The sequence below is a fragment of the Notolepis coatsorum genome (genome assembly GCF_963971535.1).
Source record: "Notolepis coatsorum genome assembly, chromosome: 3".
Classification (NCBI taxonomy): Eukaryota; Metazoa; Chordata; class Actinopteri; order Aulopiformes; family Paralepididae; genus Notolepis; species Notolepis coatsorum.
This window is the reverse complement of record NC_140167.1, coordinates 196,815,590-196,840,056: the sequence shown is the minus strand read 5'-3', so window position 1 is coordinate 196,840,056 and position 24,467 is coordinate 196,815,590. Positions and strand designations below refer to the sequence as shown.

Here is a 24,467-nt window from a genome sequence, read left to right as displayed (position 1 = left end):
GTTGTCCGTCTTTATGTTTATGTTTGAAAATCTGATTTTACTGCAGCCTAGTTGATTATAGAGTAATTTCCAAAGTTCACTGGGTTTACTGGAACGTTGGTGCCAGGACAACAGCCTGCTCCTGAACATTGGTAAAACCAAGGAGCTGATCGTGGATTATAGGAGAGGACAGCAGGAGACACACACACCACTGACGATTAACGGGGCTACCGTGGACAGGGTGAGCAGCTTCAAGTACCTGGGGGTCCACATCTCAGAGGACCTGACATGGTCAACACACATAGACACAGTAGTAAAGAAAGCGAAGCAGCGCCTCTACCACCTGAGACAGTTAAGGAAGTTCAGAGTATCGGGGAAGATACTCCAGTCCTTCTACTCAGGAGCTGTAGAGAGCATCTTGACCGGAAACATCACTGCCTGGTATGGGAACAGCACGGCACAGGACAAGAAGGCCCTACAGAGAGTGGTGCGCTCAGCCGAGCGTACCACGGGTATTGCGCTACCTCCCCTGCAGGCTCTATACAACAAGAGGTGCAAATCCAGAGCCTGCAGGATAATGAAAGACCCCCACCACCCCAATAACAGCCTGTTCCAGCTGCTGAGGTCAGGCAGATGCCTGCGAACTCCAGCTACTAGGACGGAGAGGCTTAGGCTAAGCTTCTTCCCCCAGGCCATCAGAGCCTTGAACAATGAACATTGAGAGACACAGAAACTGAACTATCCACACACAAGCACATACACGACACGCACGCTGAGCACGCTCACACACTAGCAGCCACTTTAACACTCATGCCGCACACACGCACACTTATGGCCAGAGGAAAGGCCACTTAAAGTAGGATAACATCAGGAACAGTGTATTGCACTACTAAAGCTACCTAGCATGTCCTATATGCTCTGTAAATACTAATGTACAGATACCGAGATGGCACACCATGTACCTGTTTATTGCACTGTTTTATTGGATTCTATTAATATGTTGTACCACTGTATTTTATTGGATTCTATTATATGTTGTACCACTGTATTGCACATCGTCGCGGGCAAGACCAGCCGCATTTCATTGTATACCTGTATGCCGTGACAATTAAAACTCTTGACTTGACTTGACTTGTTTATTTTTGTTTTCCTCAGTTTTGTCATTGATGAAATTCTTTTTTGCAGTTTTGATCATGGAGTTTACATCATTTCTTAGTCTGTTTCTTTGCAGTTTGAGTTCAGTCACGTGGGCTTGGAGTTCACTGCTCGAGCTTTTGGTAAGCTTTGACTGACTTTTACAAAACTCAGAGCATTTTTTGTCCCTGGTTTTCATAGTGGTCAATATTTCGGAGTGCATCCACAGCTCAGTGCGATTTCTTTACCCTGGTGGTAGGAGGGCCAGGTCGTTTAGTATTGTTGAGAATTTGGTTTTGAAACCAAGCCATGTTTCTTCAACTAGTGTACCACTGAGCTCTTCTGACCAGTCCAGGCTCTCCAGTTCTAGGTTGAAGGCCTCGCTAGAGTAGGTTTTGAGGTCTCTAGATGTGACTGTTCTGTGACAGCCGGCCTTTTGTTTTAGCTTTTTGCGGGTACAGAATATCATATAATGATCGCTTAACCCGCATGCTATAACCCCTTTACTGGAGATCTTGGACTTGTCAGAGGTCAGAATGAGGTCAATGGTAGTCTGTGTTGATTCACATGAGCATTTAGCTCTAGTCACGACTGTTAAAATCTATAATGTTAAATGGTTGTTTTTATATAGCTTTTATCAATTTGTTCCTCACATTTTACCCATTCACTCACCGACGGCGGAGGCAACCATGCAAGGTGCCAACCTGCTCATCGAGGGCAATTAGGGGTTAAGTGTCTTGCTCAAGGACACTTCGACATGCTGCCCGGGAGGAGCGGGAATCGAACAAGGAACTTCCGGATTACCAGACGACTGCTCTACCTCCAGATCCACTGTCGCCCCCTCCACGATGTGAACAAACCCCTCTAGTTTGTGCCCCACAAGTCTCCCCCCAAAAAAGATAGGTGCGGCAACCACAGAGCAGTGCTGATGACAGGATACCTGTCTCTTTGGGATGCCCTCTTGGAATTATAAATAGTATTGTTTGTGGAAGAAATATAATTAAAACCAATTTTACATGTACCATTGCAGTCTAGTATCTCCCTAGAAGCAAGTTTAGAATTGTATTAATAGTGCATAGGTTCCTCCTTATGCTCATATAAGCCATGCATTCAGTGACCACATTTCTTCATGCAGCCTCCTATACAGAAATATGAACCACCGGGTTTACAATGTAGCCCTGACACATGTATAAACACAAATGACACAGTGTACCTTGCGAAACAGAGAACCAGGTTTATTACCATTCAACTCCATCCACCACAGATATTACAGAGCAGATTCACAAGTAGTAAGCTTTTTTTTTTTATAACAGCAGCTGTTTTCTTTTTGTCACACTCCCATCCCGACCCCGCCCACAATCCCCCCTGCCTCCTACTAATGGAAAAGCATTACAGAGTCACAATTATTTCAATATTTGGTGTGAAGACTGGCCCCCCAAAACTCTCAGCGATCTCTCCTTGAAACTGTAGTCTCACCTATGAGTTGTTCTGATGACGTGGATGGTTTGGTACCACTTTTTTATTTTCCTTTTCTTTTTTGATAGGGAGCTGAAAAAACAGGAATTCACATCAACCATCATATACTGCAGGCGCTGGGCTCCTCACGGTTCAGAGAACAGAAGTATTCTGACTGACATTTTGAAAGAGGGAGGGAGGGGGAGGGGCAACTGTGTCTACTGTATAAAAATGTACAGTGGCGTTTATTGACATACATTCCATAGGTTAAACAGCTGCAAGATAGGAGGCACACCCAGTATTGCACTTCATTAAAAGTTCTGGCTCAAAACATAACCCAGAATATCAAACAAAACTGAAGTGGAGAGTAGCAACTTCGGAATACAGCTATTTTGGATACTATCATTATATACAAGATTAGATAAATCGTACACTATTTTCCTCCCATACATGACATTCTTAACAGTCTTTTTTCCAACGACTCATATTTTTTTTGTTTTGTCCGTCAACCCATGATGCACTCGACAGGAGAATACTGTACAGGATTACCAAAAGTCTGTTTAGGTACAACAATATTTTTAATTCATAGTTAGGAAGCTGGAAATACGGCCTGTCTCGTTTTATTTAAACTTTTTTTCCTATCCACGTTCTTCCACAGTTGCCTTAAAGCAAATTTATTTCATATTCAATGTTTAATCTTCAATATATTGTTACACTTCAGTGATCAGGAGGTGTGCAACGTCTATGGAAGCCGAGGGAATACAACGGCCGCATGCAAACACGTCACAAGTTTTTTATTTTTTTTTTGTAATTTTTATTTAATTTGTATTTATTTATTTATTTTTCTTTTAAAATGAGAGTTTTCCTCTGATTCCGTATGGAGCCCACGACTCCTCTTAGTATGTCTGTAGTAGAACCTGGACACTCCGGGTGGTAAAGGAGTGAGCCCCAGAGGACTCTAGAGCCTCAGGAGAAGCGTGGTCCGCTGTCCGGGGGCCTTCCAACAACACAAGAGCCAAGCTCAAAGAGGCAGAGTTTCAGCCGCAGCCTCTAATCACAGTAGATGAACAAGTTTTCGGTATCGGTCTCTGGGATGCTTAGAAGGTGTGGGCGTTCCGGCACACTCCGCAGCCCAGGGCAAACTCCTCCCCTGTGGTTGGGTGAACCACGTGCAAGGGGCACTCTGTGCCCTCCAACTGCTTGCCTTTGGGACCTGTGGGTGGGTTGGACAATAATAAAAGGAGTCATTTGCATGTGCAACTCTGAATAATTCACCCCCCCGCCCCCCTACCCCCCCAGGATGGCACAGACGGACAGACAACAGCTTCGTACCTGCAGGACAATGGGGCAGCTCCTCCTTGGGGACGCTGGTCATCCTCTGGAAGTCGTCGTGGCAGGCGTTGCAGAAGTGGGTGGTGCCGAAGCAGAAGAACACAGCCACGGAGCAGCAGTACCGACATTTATACTCCAGGAAGTCTGTGCCGTGCTTGGAGCACATCTGGAGACAAGAGAACATCGACTATCAGGGATGGAATCTTGGCGCACTGTTTGTGCACATCAGCTGTCAACGATGGGATGCCGTGTGTAAAAAAAATGGATTATGCAGAATCCACTCCTGCTCAATTAATGCTAGATATCGATTGATTCGATATAAAATCATACATAGGCTCCACTATTGGAAAGCAAACATTTATCAAATGTATCACAGTCTCACCAGTATGTGATCATCAGAACGACAGATGGCTCTTTAGCACAAATATTCTGGCTATGCACTCTTTTACACAATTTTTGGTCTAGTATATTTCAATGGTTTTCCAGACATCCCACACATACATTGAAAGTCATGTGTATGTCCCCCTGTATTATTGTTGTATCTCTTGATAGGAGACATGTTGATATGACATTCCCCAGACTACTGAACCTGTTGTTGTTGTTGTTGTGGGGAGGATGATCAGAGCTCCTTGATGCCTGCCTGCCCCCCTGCTGTGTATACGTGGGTTATTGCATTGTTGCATCCCAAGTTAGCTACTGTATGACACTGACCTGACATCTCCTTTTAATGCCCTGTTTTTTTGTCTGAGCTGAAGCATAAGTTAATTGGATCTTCAATGCATATACCGCCTGGCAGCTATATATACATTTATATATATGCGTGTGTGAATTCCTATGTTATTTATTATTGTTGTAATAAAAAAATACACATTTTTTGTTTGTATATTTTTGTTGTTTGTCCATCTCTCCATTTGTGTTGCAATATATGGTTGTACCTGTATGAAATTCAAAAACTGAAAATATAATATATATAGATATATATATATATATATATATATAAAAAGAAAAAAAATATATATTTTATAGAATATATATAAAAATAAGTAGAAATAGGTACGGTAGTATGCAAGTGTGACAATGGTTCCTTTACCCACCTGAGCCCTTGAGACATCAGAGCATGCTCCACAGATGAGCTCACTGGGGTCGTAGTCATCGCCTTGTCCTGCCTCTGCGTCACAGCGTGCCTCGCCCCCAAAGTAGGCCTGCAAAGAAGGACAGTGTCAACCCTCAACACCTCACATCCCCTCAGGGAAGAGACTGTGGGCTTTGATGACTTAAACAAGGAGACATAGGAACCATTTCCCCCCCTTGAGCTGTGGCCCTTGTTAACAGCTGAACTGAAAATACCCTGGCCCTTGGCCAAACAGCAGCCTATAACTCCACTAAAACCTTCTCAAGTGCAATAGTTAAGGCTCTTATATAGACTGTATAGACTGATCGGAGGAAAGACATTCTCGCCACCCTTGCAAATGTTCCGTGTATATTCTCCATTACTGTGTATATAAAAGTGACTCTGATTCTATGTCCCTTACTGTACCTACTCTTACTAGTTACGCTGCTGGCCAGTATGACTACTACCATACTGTATTTATACCTGTATTACTGTACAAATTAATATTACATCTCTGTACATACATCTGATTAGCACTACACCCAGTAGTACTAATTTATATATTTTATACCCAGTTTAAATCACCAGTACATTGTATATTTATTACTATTGCACTTTACTGTTACATTTGCACTCTGGTTGGATGCCAAACTTCTTTTCGTTGTACTGTACTTGTGCTGTATAATGACAATACATTTGAATCCAATCTAATCTAATGTCCCATTTTATAAACTCCTTCTCCCCTCAGGGGGTTGCATTGCAGGTATGTGTCATTTTAATATATCAGGATAAACCCCTTGAGATGTTATCATCTCCATTTCAAGGGGAGGTCCCAAAAACATGCAGTACCTTCTTGCACTTGAAGCAGACGTAGTAAGCGTATCTGTTCATAGCGAAGCCAGCGGGGTCGTTGTGGAAGCGTGCTCCTGGTGTGGTGATGGCCTCGCTCTTATGGAGACCCTCATATTCCAGCCTCATCAGGGCCTTTCTCCTAACATCCTCGTACAGCTCCTTGATGGGGTCAAGCAGATCCTTGATCACCGCGTGGTTGATTTTGTTCTGGGGAGAGAGAGAGAGAGAGAGAGCAGGGGAAAAAGAGCAACCATAGTTACATCTCACAGCGTTCCATGAGTATCTCAAGCCCCTTAATCCTGGTGAATTACTAGGATAACCTTTTGTTGAGTCAATGGATGCAGAGGGTGTATTATATCCATTTCCTTCCCCCATCTGTAAATTAGACAGTTTAGTCACTGGGTTTATTTGGGATAAGAAAGTCCCTCGACTTTGCAGGGAGCGCAGAGGCAGGTCTCTCTGAGGTTTGTTTTTGACTCATTTTAGGTTTTATCATTGATCATATTTATACAAATAAGTTATTATTATTATTATTATCATAACCTTAGAATAATTAATATTTGATCAGTTTGGAGAGGGTACCTGCTCCTCCTCCATGGCTGCATATGGAGGCATCCTCCACTAAACCAGCCTCACTGACGGCCCTTATTCATTCCCCCCTTAATGTTTCTTCCTCTCCTTATTCTAAAAATACCTTAGTTAAGTCTACTTTGAGGATCTGGAAGCAATTCAGACTCTTTTGCAGACTTTTTATTTCTTGGGTCCAATATCAGCTAATCTGGTTTTCCGTCCTTCTTTGATTGATAGAGCATTCTCTCCCTGTGGTCCAACTCTGGCATCGAGACGTTTAGTGACCTTTATATTGACAATACTCTTGCATCCTCTCAGCAGCTCTCGGAGGAGTTCCCTTTACCTAGATCTCATTTTCTTTAGGTATCTACGGATCCACAGTTTTGTTTGTAATTTTTTTTTTTTTATCAAATCTTTTCATTTGTCCTTTTTTTTATACATGAAATATAAAACAAGACACCACAGGCCAATAATAACACTAACAATAATGACAGTAGAATCACAAAAATAATAAACGCAGAACCATAAAAACAAATTATATTACCATTGACACCACAAAAACATTTCCTCCCCCACTCCCGCCCCCCCTACCCCAGGACCCCCAGACCCCCCAGGACCAACACCCTGATCCCGCTCAGCCGACTATATGGTGGTCTTAACCTTCTTGGCCACCGCGACCCACAGCTCAATGCTGGCCTGTCCCACTCTAACCACACGGGCAGTCGAGATCTCCAAATAAATGACATCTAGCAATGTCAGGGACCAGTTAATTACTGTGAGTCTCTCTGGTTCTTTCCATCTCATTGCAATCAGCTTTTTGGCTGCTGTAATGCCTGCCAGAATAATTATTTTCTGTTGTATGGATACTAAGTAACTTTGAGGCTGATTGGGAGGGATCTTCCATCTTCTTCTGATTGTCTAATCAATGAATTGGGCTAATGGTTTGAGGGAAAGCGCAAATAGTCTGGGGCTCAGAGGACAACCCTGTCTGGAAGATCTAGACACCGGGAAGAGTGTGGAGCATAATTTGGCTGTCATTATCATTGCTGACGGTAAGGCATAGAGAACCTTAATCATGTGTATACATTATTTTCCAAGTCCCATGGCCTCCAGTACCGTACCTCCAGTTTTGTTTATAATTCTATCCCCCAGAGGCCTCAGCTAGTGACTCTTAAGCTGCAAGGTGGGCCCTCTTGAGGGCGATTTGCCCACCGGCACTTTGGCTCGGGTGTGCATATTTTGTAATACAATATATATATCGAATTAAAGGCCCATTTGTTGCCTGTCGATAGCCCTTTCAGGTGACAAAATCCGTTCAGCGGTTCTCGAGTTACATGCCGATATTTGAGGCTTGCGCAAAGTAAACAGTATTGCGCAAATACCACTCCCGACTCTTGGGGCTCTAGTTCCGTCAATCATTTGGCGATCTCAAAGATTATTGGACAGGGTTGTAGCCAATGAGTGTGGCTTTCCAGTGGTATCCCACCTGGGGATGTACGAGGTGAAAAGTCATGAGCGAAAAACAGGAAGAGAAAAAACGCAGAATGAATTGAAGTCTATGAGAAAACTGCGTTTTCTTTTGTACACAGTTTACCAAAATCACTCCTAATCACTCATTCCTGAACGGATCTTTATGAAATTTGGACATGTACTACATAAGACTTCAGGCTATGGATATCAGGAGTTTTTTAAAGCCTCCAGCCATTCTGGGGAAATACTACTTTCTACAACTCAAGTTCAGACCTATGTTACTCTATTTCATTAGCACTAAAGGTGAGTTTTCCTTATTGTATCAGAAACTTCAGAATGTCATCGTTCAAAAGAGACCAGGCTCATGCATGTGGTATAAGTATAAAGTATAGTATTTTGGTTTGCAAAAGAAGTATGCAGTCCTCAAAAACTAAAACTAAAATGGCCAATTTTGGGGGCGCCTGTTAACACATTCGGGGCCAGGCCGCGTGTATACTTTCGGCAGCCCACTTGTCCTTCCGCATTGCTCTGATTGGCCGAGTGCGCGCATGCGCATGAGCCGCGACGCGCTCCTCAGCCAGCTCCTCAGCCAGGCTCCGCTTAAGGCAATTTATACAAATGGAAGTATTGATTACGCCGTAACGAATCATTAAAAAAATATACCCTTAACTGGAATATGTTGTGCCTTTACACATATGTTGGATTCGCGAATTAACAGGTGGCTACAACAACACACAGTAACTAGTCTACATGCATCATTGTTTACAACTGGACACGAACGCGTTAAACTAACCTAAAGTTAGTTGTTCACCAACAATCTACAGACACAAACAAACACAGAACCGGACTGTTATATTAACACTTTGATTGCCGGGGTTAAATTCATAATTTACCATCCCTCGCCAGCCCTATTTAACATGGAGAAGTTCCCCTTCTTTGCAGGGCTATAACTTTTTAAATTGTATTGCTCAATTGACATTACTATGGCCCATTCAACATCCTATATCGATTGTTCAGGGTGTAGCAACGTTATACTTTTTCATTCACATATTCATACTAAAATACGGTCTAAAGTATAAGTATGTTTTTATCGTCTTCTGCAGCTTTCTCCAGAACTTGATTTATAGCCCTAAATGCATTATATTGATGATCAAATACAGTTTGGTAGGAATCTGTGCGAGATAAAAAATGTCAACTGGACGTGGTTCTAGGAGTTACTACGTATGATCTGATGTTGACCGGATGGGCGGGGGGTCATTTATAATTCCGTGGGCAACGTTATATCATTCATCTAGTGTGGGTGATATGATCATCAGAGCAGTTAGTATCGAAGACATTAACAAATAACGCTGAAACTCACCGTAGCTTCCTCTCGCCGTTGGGAGATGAGCGTGGAACAGAATTTCTTCTATTATGGGATGTCGAAATATCCGATCCATTTCCAGATTGTATAATAGTATATACGTCCAAATCATGTTGTTTATCGAGTTATTGGTAACGGATCACTATCCGTTGTGATCAGCTCGAGTCCTGGGACTATTAGCGAGTGATCGGACCGAATTGAAATGAGCACCAGCTTCCACTTCCTGTTTCTCCCCTGGGCGATCCGCCGATCGGCCACCAGATGGCGCTCTTGAACCGTTGTAGAGTTGAGAGGGACTCAACAGTACATCTCATGTCTCCGGGGGAGAAATATGATTTCGATCACAGATTTTTGAAATATTGATATCAAAGACGCTGTCCAGCGTCTTCGGCAGAATGAGCATGGCGGGGAAAGACGTGTTTCAGCGTCAACGGCGATTAAAGTGTTAAATTAATTGATTGCTGTTTAACGTGTCCGTGTCCAGTTGTAAACAATGATGCATGTAGACTAGTTACTGTGTGTTGTTGTAGCCACCGGTTAATTCGCAATTTTTTATTGGTTTGTCATGACAAACCAATTACATAATCCAACATATGTGTAAAGGCACAACATATTCCAGTTAAGGGTATATTTTTTTAATCATTCGTTACGACGTAATCAATACTTCCATTTGTATAAATTGCCTTAAGCGGAGCCTGGCTGAGGAGCGCGTCGCGGCTCATGCGCACGCTCGGCCAATCAGAGCAATGCGGAAGGACAAGTGGGCTGCCGAAAGTATACACGCGGCCAGGCCCGAGATATCTCGGGTTAACTCGCCATGCGCCGGGCGCCAAACCCGAGAAATCTCGGGTTTTAATCGTTATTTCTTTTATTAGCTATATCCATAAATTTTTCATCCATCCAGCCTGATGTTATCATTGGGAATAGGTCTGAGCTCGCAAAGGGCAAATACCGCTGCCTAACGCCTCCCGGCCGGTATTGCACATCATTGGAATCCCTCTGTGCATCGATCTAAGAAGTCCGGTCCAGGTTTTACTTCTCGGGCAAGAGTAACGTTTATAACACATGGACTGGGGACACTCGGAGCAGCGTGGATTATGTGTTTTGGACATATAACGTTGGATCAATAAACGCAATCAATATTTGGAATGGTGATCAGGAATTGGATTAATCTTTTTGCAGTACATCAGATGTGAGGTAAGGACTCTATGTTACGAATCTTGGGTTAATCCGATGTTTCTTTCACTGCCATCGGAGCGTGTGTGTGTGTGTGTGTGCGGTTCGCGTCGACCAAAGTACGGAGAAGCGATTTTTCAGACCCCGCTTCTGTTCGTGCATGAGGACACATATAATATCGATAATCTAGCGTTTATTTGAAAATGATTCATAAATCAAGCGACAAATGGCACGATTTCTAAGGAAATACATTGAAGCTCGATTTGCTGGAGTTTAGACAGAACGCTCTAGAAATATACTCATATTCATCACGGTATAAAACGGAAATGTATGTATGAAAAAATTATCTGTTCCGTGCATGTCGACTGGAAGCAACTCACTGACATAGCTATAATATTTCATATATTTTAAGCACTCGCAAGTAAAGCTATCCCTACATTGGATAAAGCACTGGCCCTGACGGGCCATCAGCGCCCACTGCTGTTTGGCCCCCAATGAGTTAAGAGGTTAACACTGTTCCCTTTTATAAAGGGTATGATATCTTGTCCATTACGATCTCATCCACACCCTGCGTCCAGCCTCTGTATATAACATAAAGTCTCATTGTGAGGAGGATCTGGGGGAGGAGGAGATTTCAGAGGAGATGTGGAATGTCATTCTGCACCAGGGTCTCTCCTGATTTATTTGTGCTAGACATGGTCTGACCCAATGCAACATCCTTCACCCTACACACTTCACTAAAGCCAGACGTTCTAGGATTTATACTGACGCCGACTCTGTATGTTATACCCGACTGAATATTGAAACTTGAAAAGGAACCGTTTTGACATTCATGTAATGTTGAACATCTAATAACAAAGTTTCTTTCAATCTTAAGATCAATTTAAGACTTTTTAAGGCCTTTTTAAGACCACTTTGAATAAAATGTAATACCTATTTCATGACCATACTGGCAAAAGAGTATGAAGGAAAATTCAAAGAAGTAATTCCATACGAATCTCCCCCAAACACATTTAAATGCGATACAGAGAAGTTACAGCGACACAGAAGTAACTGAATCCACATTTAAGACCTTTGTAAGACTTTTTTTAAGGCCCAGGATAAACAAATGTGAGAACGTTCACTTGACAGAACGGTGACACTCGATAGCGCGCCACAATCTCCACCACAATGAAGTGGCTTTCCTCTTTTTTTATCTTTTTAACAAGGCAAGCGGAACGCGACGGCCTTCCAGGCGTGGCAGGTGCCGCCACGGGGGGCTCTTTGTTACAGTGTTAGGCCCTTAAACCGGCGGGGCTCGGGTGACACGGTACCTTGCAGATGGGGCACGACATGAAGCCGAATGTGATGCGCGGCCCGAGCCAGCGGTTGTCGAGGACACGACGAGTGCACTGGAGGTGGAACACGTGGCTGCAGTCCAGCTGGGAACAGAACAACAAGTCACACCATCAGGACAGATCGAGTAGAATAGAAGTAGTACTTTATTTATTTATTTTATTTAAAAAAAAATTTGATTATCTTTTTACCCCTCCTTCTTTTTCCGATTTTTTCTCCCATCCCACTGTTAGTCGTTATGCCAATTCCCAACCCCCTTCCTGCTTGTTGCGCACCCCCCTCCCCTACTGTTGGTCCGAGAGGCCGGAGACTGTCACATGCTTTCCTTCGACGCATGTGCAGCCAGCCGGCAGCCAGCCTGGCTGCGCAGATTCTCACTGGGGGAGAGTGTAACGTGTGGAAGGCCGCACTACCTCTCACCAGATCCTACCTTCGCTGAGCAGGCGCCCCGACCAAACTGTAGGGGTCGCTGTCCACAACGCCCCCAGGACCCACCCACGGCTCCCCTCCCCCTAACTCAGCCAAACGAGTTAGTATAGCGATCAGCCCGAGCCAAGGCAATGCCGACCAGGGGCGTTTTTAGGGTTAGAAAACATTGGGGGCTTCAGCCCGGGGGGGTCGGGGGGGTGGAGGGGGTCATGAATAACTAGAATCATTAGAGGTTCTCAAAGTGAGGTCCAGGTCCATGAGAGGGATCTGGGCAGTCCCCATAGAACATTCAAAGTTAACAGGACCAAATCATCAGTTTCTTATTTATTTAGCCAGATAAAACATTGATCTGGTCCAAGAAGCCCCAACAGGAGTACAAATATACACATATATATACATATATATATATATAATATATATACATATACTGTACATACATACACATATACACCAATAACAAAATAAAAACACAGTTAAGAATCATACACATAAGCAAATAAACAAACAAACAAACAAACATATGCACAGCCTATGTACAAAATAAATAAACAGTTAATCTCTAGTCTTTACAGTTTTTCCTGGTCAGGACAGGCAGAGATGCAGTCCCTACTATCCAAAGTGTCTTTTCCCTCCTGGATGATAATAATAATAATAATAATAATAATAATAATAATAATAATAATAATAATAATAATAATAATAATAATAATAATAATAATAATAATAATAATAATAATAATAATAATAATAATAATAATGCATTTGATTTATAAGGCGCCTTTCAGGACACTAAAAAAAAAGTCCACAAATCGATGAATGAATAAATTATAGGATCAAATGAAAACTACTTACTAAAATTTTTTTAAAGTACTAAAAACCAACAAAAAATACCAAACACTAACAAACATTCAGCACAGACAATGGGGATGCTGACACAAAAAAAAGTAAAAAAGTAAAAAAAAAAAAAAAAAAAAATGTAAACAATTTTTTATTTTTTTTAGATCCGGGGCTAGGAGAAAAACATCCGGGGCTAAAGCCCCGGAAGCCCAGGGCTAACGACGCCACTGATGCCGACTCTCCGGGAGTCAAGACCGCAGCCTCTTGGCATTGGTGACGAGCACAATCTCCGCTACGCCACCTGACCGCCAGTACTTTATTGATCCCGAGGGAAATCCAGCGCTTCAAAATCACTCACAATAAATATTTTAGGTAGTGAAAAATCACATTCTAAAATACATTCTATACAGCCAAAATACACAGTAATATATAGTAAAATGTACATTAAAATGTTTTTAAAAAAAGTTAAGTAAAAATGTAGATGTGAGGATGAGTAACATGATCCAAGCACTTTGGTGAGGTTCTTAGAGCGTCATTAGCCTCCAGCAACTTGTAAACAAGTCATAGCTTAGCACAATGAATGGAAGCGGACATGACTGGTGGTTAGCCTTCAGGAGAGGTGTTAAGTTGGACAATGCCTAGGCTAACCGACCATGTCTGCTTCCATTCATTGTGCTAAGCTAGGCTAATGGTGCGTTCACGTCAGGTGGGAAGAAGCGGACGAACCAGATGACATCTCGTTGCTACAACTAGGAAGCATTCACGCGTTGAACTCGAGGAAACGCCCACATCCAAGATGGCGATCTTAGCCTACTGTTAGCCTACTGCTAACCTATTGCTACAAGTCGTTAGCAAGTTACTTTAAAATCAACTGTAGACGAACAGCAGCAAGTATAGCTCGTTTTTCATATGAAGAGTACAGCAGTATGATTGTATTATTCTGATTATGTGATCAAATTGATCATTTTGATTTGTATTTATCTTGTATTGCCGACATCGCCGTCAAGCTTGCTGCCATGATGGTTGATACTTCCGCATTTCGGGACGCGAAGTGGGAGATATCGGGGTATATAAAAAACTCCCATATGACCTAGTAGGAATTACCACTAGGAGGCTGACGTGAATGGCTTTTCCCAGTCGGAAGCTGGTTCTTCCGCTTCTTCCCACCTGACGTGAACGCACCATAACACGCGGAAACTGGTATCCATCTTCTCGTCTCTCTCTGGAGAAGGTGGTAAGCAAATTTCCCAAAATGTTGGAGAGTTCCTTTAACTCTCTATAACTGTCAAACTAAATTAATGTGTGCACAACAGTTTAGAGCATTGGGAAATGTGTGAGATTGCGTGCAAAATAAATTTGCGTTGTTCTTCAGCTAAGTGCCCTTGTACACATTGTGTCGTACGTGACGTGTCCTGGACCCCAGGAGAGGTACTGGCTGTTGCCATGGTGACTGGGTAACGGAGGTGTTACCTGTACTGCGGGGGCAGCGGAGAGGGCCTCTGTGAAGCAGATCATGCACATGTCGTCCGCGTCCTGCTTCAGGCAGCCGGTGCTCTTGTCGCAGCCGTGCAGACAGGGCAGGCAGCTCTCCTCATTCTTCACGCCTCCACAGGGGTGCCCGCAGGGGTGGGTCTTACTGCACGCCAGCTTGGCATACTCCTGAAGAGAGAGGAAGAAGAGGGTTGGGATGTCGCTCCCAAGTACTTTCCCAGCACAACCGTTATGGTGTGGAAAGGGCTAGAGGAGGCGTGACCGTCAGACCATACCTTCTCCGGTATCTCGTTAGTGGTCGACACACTATATATTCCATTGAATATACTTGTTATGTATACTGTTGTGCACTTTACTGTTACCCTGTACTCTGGTTAGATGCCAATTTCTTTTGGCTGTACTCAGGCCCGTGTTAAGGTCAGGCTGTGACATAGGCAATATTTTTTGTACTTTTGAAAATATTTTAAACCGGATATTAACGTAGCCTACATTCCCGCTCAGAGAGAAGAGGTTACACTATTATTGACATGTGATTATTAAAAAAAAAAAAAAAAAAAAATGTATGTAGCGTCATTGGTAAGTTAATAATAAACAGATTTTTTATTTTTAGAAAAACATGAAATTATTAACAGGGCTCGCCACCTAGTAGCCTCTCAAGGCACAGCGAGTTGGGCGTGATTGAACCATTGAGCAACCAGTCCGGTTATGGTGCAATGATGAATCATATGAGTATTTATTCAGCAAATAACCAAATAAGGTAATAACAAAATAAGGTATGTATGTATGTATGTATGTATGTATGTATGTATGTATGTATGTATGTATGTATGTATGTATGTATGTATGTATAACGAAGCACGTTACTAAATATTGTATCTCTGCTGCCGATATATCTGGGCAACTGCGCATTCACACCATAGACAGTATAATGATTGACACACTGGCGCGTTGCTTGCTCATCACCCCAACACACACGTCACAGTAAGTTAAAGGGCTACACAACTCGTTACATATTACGATACCAGGGGCGGCTACGTGGCGTAGTGGGCAAGGCGCTCGCCACGAATGCGGAGACGCTGGGCTCGCCTGTTCGAGCCCAGCGCTCCACATTCAGTTTAGCTGGTCGTTCATACTAATACACATTGGCCGTATTAGGGGGTGGGAAACTGATGGGTGGGGATCGGGCGTTGTGGACAGCGACTCCTACAGGTCGGTTGGTGCGCCTGCGCAGTAGAATCAGGAAGTGTCGGGGGCAGCGTGAGCCTCCCACGCGTTACTCCTCGCCACTGAGAGATCGAGCTGACTTAGTCCACATTGCAGCCGGCTTGTGGGAGGCAAGAAACAGCGTTCGTGACAGGGGAGGGTTGAATTGGATGATACGAAATTGGGATGGAAGAAAATATAGAAAATGGAAGAAAAAGTGGATAAAAAAAAAAAACATATTACGATACCAGAACCTGAAAAACATTTGAATAAAAATACCAGTTTTATTTCTCAGTATGTTTGTACTACATGTAAAAAAATATATAATAATAATGATTTTCATAAAAAAATTTCAGGTACATTTTCGGGGCCCCCCCTCCACAAGATCACATAGGCACGTGCCTATAATGCCTATGCATTAACATGGCCCTGGCTGTACTGTACTTGCTGTACGATGACAATACATTTGAATCTAATCTAATTCTGTATCTAATCTATGGTAAATGACGTGTTATCGGCATGCGTCAATATTTGTGTCAGACAGTACAGTATGTCAGGAATGTAAAGGGGGAGGTGGAGGGGGGGAGGGGGGAAGAGAGACGGTACCTGGCAGTCTGGGTCGGAGCAAACGCTGCCCACAGAAGAAAGCTCCGTTCCATTCCTGGTGCCACAGAACCTGCAGGCGTCAGAGCTGCTGGAGGCAGGCTTACCTGCACAGGGATTAGGTTGGTTAGAAAGTAGAGACAAGGCTGAAGGGATAACCGCACCCAAGTAGACCTAATATGCAGTACTCAAGGAGACATAATACCCAGTACTCAAGGAGACATAATACTAGGGGTGGGAATCACCAGAGGCCTCACGATACGATATTATCACGATACTTAAGTCACGATACGACAGTATTACGATTCAAAATATATTGCGATATGCTGAGTATTGCAATATTAATATTGCGATATATTGCGATTTATTACCCTTTTTCAACTGCAAAGTAAAACTTTGTCAACATGTTTTAACTAATAAAATAAAGTTTTCAGTCTGTTCATCTCACTTCAATTATTTGTATTGCAGCAAATGGGATTTTCTCAAGCAGACAGATGTCAACACTGTAATCTGTGTTGCATGTACCTGACAAACTGAACCGTTTGTATTACAGTCATATTCCAACTTAACTGAATGCACACGTGTGTGTGTGGACTACTGTACTATTACAGGTATTGAAATGAACAATGCAACTTCCTTATAATTTTTTTTTAAATAAATAATAAAATATCGATATTTGGCGTCCTTGTATCGATACAGTATCGCCACGCAAAGTATCGCGATACTACTACGTATCGATATTTTCTCCCACCACTACATAATACGCAGTACTCAAGGAGACCTAATATGCAGTACTCAAGGAGACATAATACCCAGTACTCAAGGAGACATAATACCAGGGTTCGAAATTAACGGGGGCTTGGGGCAAAATGCCCTCGAAAATTGACCAAATGCCCTCGAAAATCAGTTAAGGGGGGCAAAAAAAGCCCCCGACAGTTTACTAATTATATATATAATTATATATATGCTCTACAGTGCGAGCATTTCCCTCGTATTGCCCCTAATAATATGTGTGTGTGCAAACCGGAAAAATCATTTACTTGCAGTGTGCGAGACAGACGAGTGATTGTGAAGATTACAAAACAGCTCCGCTGTTAATAGTTCAGATTGAAACTGGACTGAAATTCAGTTTTTGGGTGGAATGTTTGTTCCAAGGAGGAGGGAGGCGGGGCCCGCTGCGTGTTACAGGCACTTGAGAGGTGCTGCGAACACAGAGAGAGCGCTCTGCTCTTATCAAGCATTACACTGCTATCTTAACGTTAGCAAGCTAAGCATCTGCATAGCGCGACCTGTGTAACGTTAAGTAACTTGTGTTCGGCGGGGAAAGACCATTCCATTTGTAACACAACTCCAAAAGAATAACATCCAAATCCGATCCCGATGCGCATTTCCTTCATTCCACAGCGCTGAGCGCGCAACGTATTTCATTGATCGATCTGGCCAGAGCCTATACTCACAAACGTTGCGTGTGTGGGGTTTTTCATCAATTTGAAACAAGCCTCTTGACTGTTGGAATTAGGGATGTTAAAAATAAAATATCTAATAATATTATTCAATATTAGACATTCATTGATCCAGAGGCAACCGGTTATTATATCAAGACAACAACACAACTTGCCCTCACTCAGGGACAATAATATTTAATCTATTTAGATAGAGTATGTATGTATTATTTACAGATAATTGAAGGTACCTCAAAACATGAAACCAAGCCATGATGTCACACATCGTGTGCGTGTGTGTGTTACTTGAACAATTGTCACTGTGCTCCTAAATTTCTGTGTGCTCCTAAATTTGTATTTAGATTTTATTTATTAACATTTTATTTAGGAGCACATGTGCTCCTTGGGAAAAAGGTTAGCGTAGAGCCCTATATATGGAGACATTAACATTACGTTATCAAACATAGGGACGAAGACTGTAAAAAAAAGTGTCAAGAATGTTTTATAATCTTTATGTTAATTTTCATTATAAAAATGTTGTGCCCCCAAAATACAAAAAAAAGCCCCCGAAAAGCAATTAAGGGGGGCAAAAAAAGCCCTTGAAAAAAAATGTTAATTTCTAACCCTGCATAATACCCACTACCTAAGGAGACATAATACCCACTACCTAAGGCAGTGGTTCTCAAACTTTTTACACCAAGTACCACCTGAGAACGTAGCTGGCTCTCCAAGTACCACCATATGACCGGCGTTAAAATACAGTCTATTCAGCTATGCACAGTTCACGCAGGAGACAAATGTATTCCTAATACCATTATTTATTGTTAACTTTTGTCAGACACAGCCACAATGTACAAAGGGATAGCACTAGAACTAGCAAACGCTTCCACACAACTCATACAATGCAAGGGGCATTGAGAACATAATAACTAACATTCTCACATAGCAAGTGAGAAAATTAAGAACAACTGTATTTCAGCAAATGTACTTAATTCTCTCTCTATCTCTCTCACACAGCAAGCAATTGTCCGTTATTCTCTCACACACACACACACACACACACACACACACACACACACACACACACACACACACACACACACACACACACACACACACACACACACACACACACACACACACACACACACACACACACACACACACACACACACACACACACACACACACACACACACACACACACACACACACACACACACACACACACACACACACACACACACACACACACACACACAATTATTTGGTTACAAAAACTTAATTTCCTGCATTCTGGTGCAGGAATTTTTGAATTTTTACCCTTTAAATGCCAGTGTTTGTGATGGGCATCACAAATTATTGTAAAAAAGAAGAAAACACATATTCAATACATTTTTTAATGTTTACCCTTTAAATGCCAGTTTGTGTGATGGCATCACAAATGATTGTTAAAAAAAACACAAAAAGTAAAATATTTACAATATATCAAATGCAAAGTACATTTTTCTGGGGGGGATAATTACAGGCTAGGCATGTCAATGATTAGCAGCAACACATATTTTGATGGATTTTTTGTAATGTCAGATTTAACACCAACTCTTTTCAGAAAAGTGGGAGTATTTCATTTTTTATCTGACATTACAAGAAATCTAAAAATAAATGGTTATGATCAGGGCTGAAGTTGAATTAAAGATTTATGACTGTTTAGACTGCATTACTCTCTGTCACAGTGATCTCCTGGTTGTTCCCCACTTATATTATCTAACTATCGCGCTGCCGCAACCAGAAACACTGGCCTGGCCTGCTTCTACTGTAAGTTCAGTGGCCTGACTGCAAAAATAAATTTTTTAGCTTTTTTGGAAATGTTTTCAAGTACCACCAGCAGTACCACCAAGTACCACTAGTGGTACGCGTACCACAGTTTGAGAACCACTGACCTAAGGAGACATAATACCCACTACCTAAGGAGACATAATACCCACTACCTAAGGAGACATAATACCCACTACCTAAGGAGACACAATACCCACTAACTAAGGAGACCTGATGATACCCACTACCTAAGGAGACATAATACCCACTACCTAAGGAGACATAATACCCACTAATAATACCCACTACCTAAGGAGACATAATACCCACTACCTAAGGAGACATAATACCCACTACCTAAGGAGACCCGATACCCACTACCTAAGGAGACCTGATGATACCCAGCATACCCAGGTAGCATAGATTCCTTACCTCGGATCAGATGTTCTGCAAAAAGATGAATCCAATTCCTGATCGCCATTCCAAATATTGATCGCGTTTATTGATCCAACGTTATAGTCCGAAACGCATAATCGAAAGCTGCTCCGAGCCTCGGCAGGGAATCTGGTAACAGACACTGCTTGCCAGAGATGGGAAAACCCTGGACCGGAGTTTTTCTCTGATGCACTTTTTCACTCAATCCAATCCAATGATGTGCATTACCATCCGCGAGACGATAGGGGGCGGTATTTGCCCTTTTCGAGCTCAGAGCCATTCCCAATGATAACGTCAGGCTGGACGGATGAAAAATGTATGGACATCGCTAATAAAAGAAATAACGATTAAATAACGAGAAATCTCGTTATTGGCAACCAACGCATGGCGGCCAATAACGAGAAATCTCGTTGTTGGCAACCAATGTGTTAAGAGGTTAAACACTTATTTTTTTATCTATTACAAAAATATGTGCACTACATCCATGCATTTAAAAAAAGTTTGTACTTTAGTTTGTATATTGTATATTTTGTATAGTGTTTGGACTTGATTCTTTTTTTTTGTATCCACTTTTTCTCCTTAATTTTCTGTTTTTCTCCCATCCCAATTTAGTCGTGCCAATTCCCCCCTCCCCTGTCTTGATCGTTGCTCGCATGTGCCCCCCACTGGTCGGTCGTAAGGAGGGTTGAAGAATCTATTGCATGTCCCCCCCCCCGATACATGCAGAGTCAGCCAGCCACTTCTTTTCACCTGCCAGCGCGGACTCTCATTGGCGAGGTGTAACGTGTGGGAGGCTCACACTACCCTCGACATGTCCCGTCCTTGCTGTGCAGGCGCCCTGACCGACCTGTAGGAGTCGCTGTTTACAACGACCAGACTAGCACCCATCGACTCCCCTCCCGCTGACTCTGCCAATTGAGTCAGTATGACGGCCGGCCCAAGCCGGAGGCAACGCTGACAGTCGGATTCGATACCGGTGTCTCACGCGTTGGTGACGAGCGCTTAGACCGCTGCACCACCCATCCGCCGTGTTTGGACTTGATTCTTTTAACTTTTCTTTACTGTATGAAGCACATTCTCAGGGGGGCCCATACAGAACCAAGCATTTCACTGTAATGTATACATATACTTTATATGTGACAAATAAAACAAAACGTGCTACCTGTGTGCTCTCTGAACTCCACCATAGCCTTCATGGTCTTAGAGTCGGCCAGAGCCATGAGCCAGAAGAGTTTGGTCCTCCCGCAGCCCTCGTGGAGGTCCACCTTGATGGCCTCCTCCTCCTCTTTGAACACCTGAAACACAACCCAGGAAGTGGAATCAAAACGCCAGCTTATCCGTACTCCCGACATTCTTATTGTTCTCAGTATTGTTATTGTCTTGAATGCCACAGAATGAACGGAACCTCGAGTAGAGGCCTTTCACGGAATGCTTAGAATGTCCATTTTGTCCTCCCATATTGGAAGAAACAGCGGCTGCTGTGTGCAAAACTATAGTTACGATCGTTGACATACGAGAAATGTAAATCAACAGAAAAGTAATACGTTGACATCTTATTACTGGCTCTTGTAGACAAGTTGCAGTGGAAAAGTAATGTCACCCTTTTCCAGTGTTTTATCTACACGCCACAGAAATTAGGCATTTTCTTTCAAAAGTGGTTACCAAAGGTTACAGGCAGCCATGTTGGGGAAAAAACTAAAATTTTGTGCAACTCTGGTTATGGGGCGGGGGGGGGATCCCTAAATTGTTGAGGGTGGGTGGAACGGTCACTGACCTGTCTCTGGTGAGATCGTGTGCGTCGGTGCAGGTGGAGGAAGCGGTCGCAGTCCGTACACAGGTTACCACACATGTTGCACAGGATGATGGCTGCAGTCTCCCCGTCATCATGGTTATCACACATGGGCTGTGGACAGATGAGAAAGCGGTGTTCTTTTCATCCGTGGCCAACCAGAAAGTACCTATCACCCCCCTCCCTCCTTCCATCTCCTTCTAGCTAAGTTGTAGCTTAGAAGTGGTCATCTTCTTTACCACTTTTATTATTATTTTTTTTTTAACTTGCTCATACTCTTATATTCAGAGTGAATTATATAGTTTACACTGCTTATTCTTTATCTCTACTATAATTGTATTGCTTATATGTATGTCTTCTTGTACCATGCCCATACCTGTACACTAAGCTAGCTGTAGTCCAACATAAACTTTACACTCTCTCAAAACTCCACAGCTTCCAGTGTTGTCTTCCTGCTAAAACTCATGTCTTGCCGGTTTCAGAGCGGGAGTTCGGAGCGAGAGTTCAGAGCGAGAGTTCAGAGCGAGAGTTCAGAGCGAGATTTCTGTTCCAGTGGCAAAAACAAGCACCTTTGGTCAACACACTTGGTGGTAATCAAATAAAAAATGGAGTACCCTCAAAAACCACAAGTTCAGTTGAAACGTTCAGTACTCCAGTAATCTATTACTCACGCCCATCCCTAAACACAACTAACATTTAGTTCCACGAAAACCTTCTGAGATTATTACTTTAATTTAAGATTATTATTATTATTATTATTTTACCATCTGTTTCTGCTGTCCGTCTTTGCCCATCCAGCGGCCAGACGAAAGCCTGTCTACGTGGTCTTGGTCCAGGACACACAGGGAGGCCAGGGCCAGCCACAGCTGCCAGACGGAGACGAGAGACGCATGGTTAATATATACAGTACATACGTACCTGAACACACACAGACACACGCTTTGTTTACCGAGGTAACTATAGAATTAGAGTCTATACCCTGGTGGTGGCGATACAGCGCACAGGGGAGCGATGCTCCTCCTCCATTTTGGTCAGGGCGATGATGGTCTCAGCGATGGCGTTCTTGGTAACTCTGGACCAGGCTTCCGAGAGGTGGCCCTATAAACACACACACACACGCACACGCACACACAGACACACTTTGAAATGAGTCGTTTTCTCCACACACAGGCAGTACCTTGTACAATGAATGATGATGATGATTCCATGTTATTTCCCATCAGTGGAATGAGATGATCCGTGTGGAAGGAGGTAACTCACAGCGGCCATGTCTTTCACCAGCTTTATGATGATCTCAGCGATCTGAGGAGGAGTGGAGCCCTTCATCCACCAGTGGCTCTCCCCTCTGCGAATGTAACTGGAGACGACAGGAAGCAGGGAGCGGGTTACACATAGATGGATCTAAACGCGTGTTGCTCGGTATAGACGTATAGTCGAGAGAGCTCCACCCACCTGGAGTTGAAGATCATGGGGAGGGTCACGGTGGTGACTCCCTTGCCGGCGGCCATGCCAGCTGTGCCGGCGATGGTGGTCCCTTTGGCCTTCAGCTGCACGGTGAGGGCCTTGGCGATGCAGCCCAGGAACATGTCCAGGATGCCCAGCTTGTTCCAGTCGCCCTTCTCCGTGGAATGGATGATGTCGCTGATGTCCGCGGGCGGCAGGGCCTTCACGCCGATGATGCTGGCGAGGCGCACAGGCGTCACCTCCGGTAGGACGCGCCTGAGCAGCGACGTCACCTGGGGGACGAGCCAAAAATGTCACCGGCGGTCAGCCGAGAAGTCGACATCTGATGTTGCGACAGCAGGGCGGGAATTTACTTATCTAGAACCCCGCCCTCATTTCTTGATCCTCCAATCACAACTGTTGCAACAACTGCGATTGAGGAATCGAGAAAAGAGGGCGTGGTTTGAGATGGGTCAATTCTATAGACAAGGGCTGACAGTGGCTCAGGAGGTAGAGCGGTCATCTAGTAATCAGAAGGTCCCCGGTTCAATTCCAGCTCCTCCCGTCAGTATGTCGAAGTGTCCTTGAGCAAGACACTTAACCCCCTACCTCCCAATGATGGACGCTTCCGCCGTCAGTGTGTGAATGTGTGAGTGAACGGGTGAATGTGAGGCATAGATTGTAAAACGCTTTGGATAAAAGCGTTACGTATATAAATGCACCATTTACCATGTATAGACTGATACACTGTAGAATATGAATGCATTATCTGTGCAGATACCAATACCAATAATATTAGGTGTAGCATACTGTGAGTGAATGTGTGGTGTGTGTGTGTGTGATTGATTGATTGAATCGTTTATTGATTTAGAATGGAAAATCACACATATACATTTGATCACACTTATGAACAGGTATACATTTCTCCATTTATCAATAGGATACCAATAAACACAATAAAGCCATAGGCTTGTTTCCATTGTGGTCCTTCATCATTGGTGTCAGTGGATTTATGTACTGGTGTGTGGACGTGGGTGTTTTTATAGACAATAAAAGAATAGAAAGGAATAACACTTATTAAAAACCCTTTGTTCACTACTCCCAGCTTCTGCTACTTATGATCCACCTCTTCATAGCTCATTTAAAAGTGGAGAAGGGGCTTATGGGCTTCAACTCCATTGGTAGGCTATTCCATTGTACTGC

General features: G+C 43.2%; 1 protein-coding gene across 24 annotated transcripts in view; it reads right to left on the bottom strand.

Annotated features, from left to right (window-relative positions):
- Positions 1 to 2,759: 2,759 nt before the first annotated feature.
- The window catches only part of mycbp2 (MYC binding protein 2), a 253,033-nt gene continuing 231,325 nt past the window's right edge, over positions 2,760 to 24,467 (bottom strand). For 19 of the 24 annotated variants that reach the window (XM_084309692.1, XM_084309678.1, XM_084309680.1 and 16 more), the window contains 13 exons: positions 23,274 to 23,557; positions 23,082 to 23,178; positions 22,800 to 22,919; positions 22,586 to 22,687; positions 21,807 to 21,935; positions 21,192 to 21,327; positions 16,344 to 16,447; positions 14,514 to 14,702; positions 11,756 to 11,863; positions 5,861 to 6,070; positions 4,995 to 5,102; positions 3,901 to 4,066; positions 2,760 to 3,781 (listed from right to left, as the gene is read on the bottom strand). In XM_084309692.1, coding sequence (XP_084165818.1) covers positions 3,666 to 3,781; positions 3,901 to 4,066; positions 4,995 to 5,102; positions 5,861 to 6,070; positions 11,756 to 11,863; positions 14,514 to 14,702; positions 16,344 to 16,447; positions 21,192 to 21,327; positions 21,807 to 21,935; positions 22,586 to 22,687; positions 22,800 to 22,919; positions 23,082 to 23,178; positions 23,274 to 23,557 — 1,869 coding nt within the window. In that variant the 3' untranslated portion in view covers positions 2,760 to 3,665. The remainder of the gene's footprint in view (positions 3,782 to 3,900; positions 4,067 to 4,994; positions 5,103 to 5,860; positions 6,071 to 11,755; positions 11,864 to 14,513; positions 14,703 to 16,343; positions 16,448 to 21,191; positions 21,328 to 21,806; positions 21,936 to 22,585; positions 22,688 to 22,799; positions 22,920 to 23,081; positions 23,179 to 23,273; positions 23,558 to 24,467) is intronic. The other 5 variants (XM_084309688.1, XM_084309690.1, XM_084309689.1 and 2 more) reach the window with 1 other exon arrangement.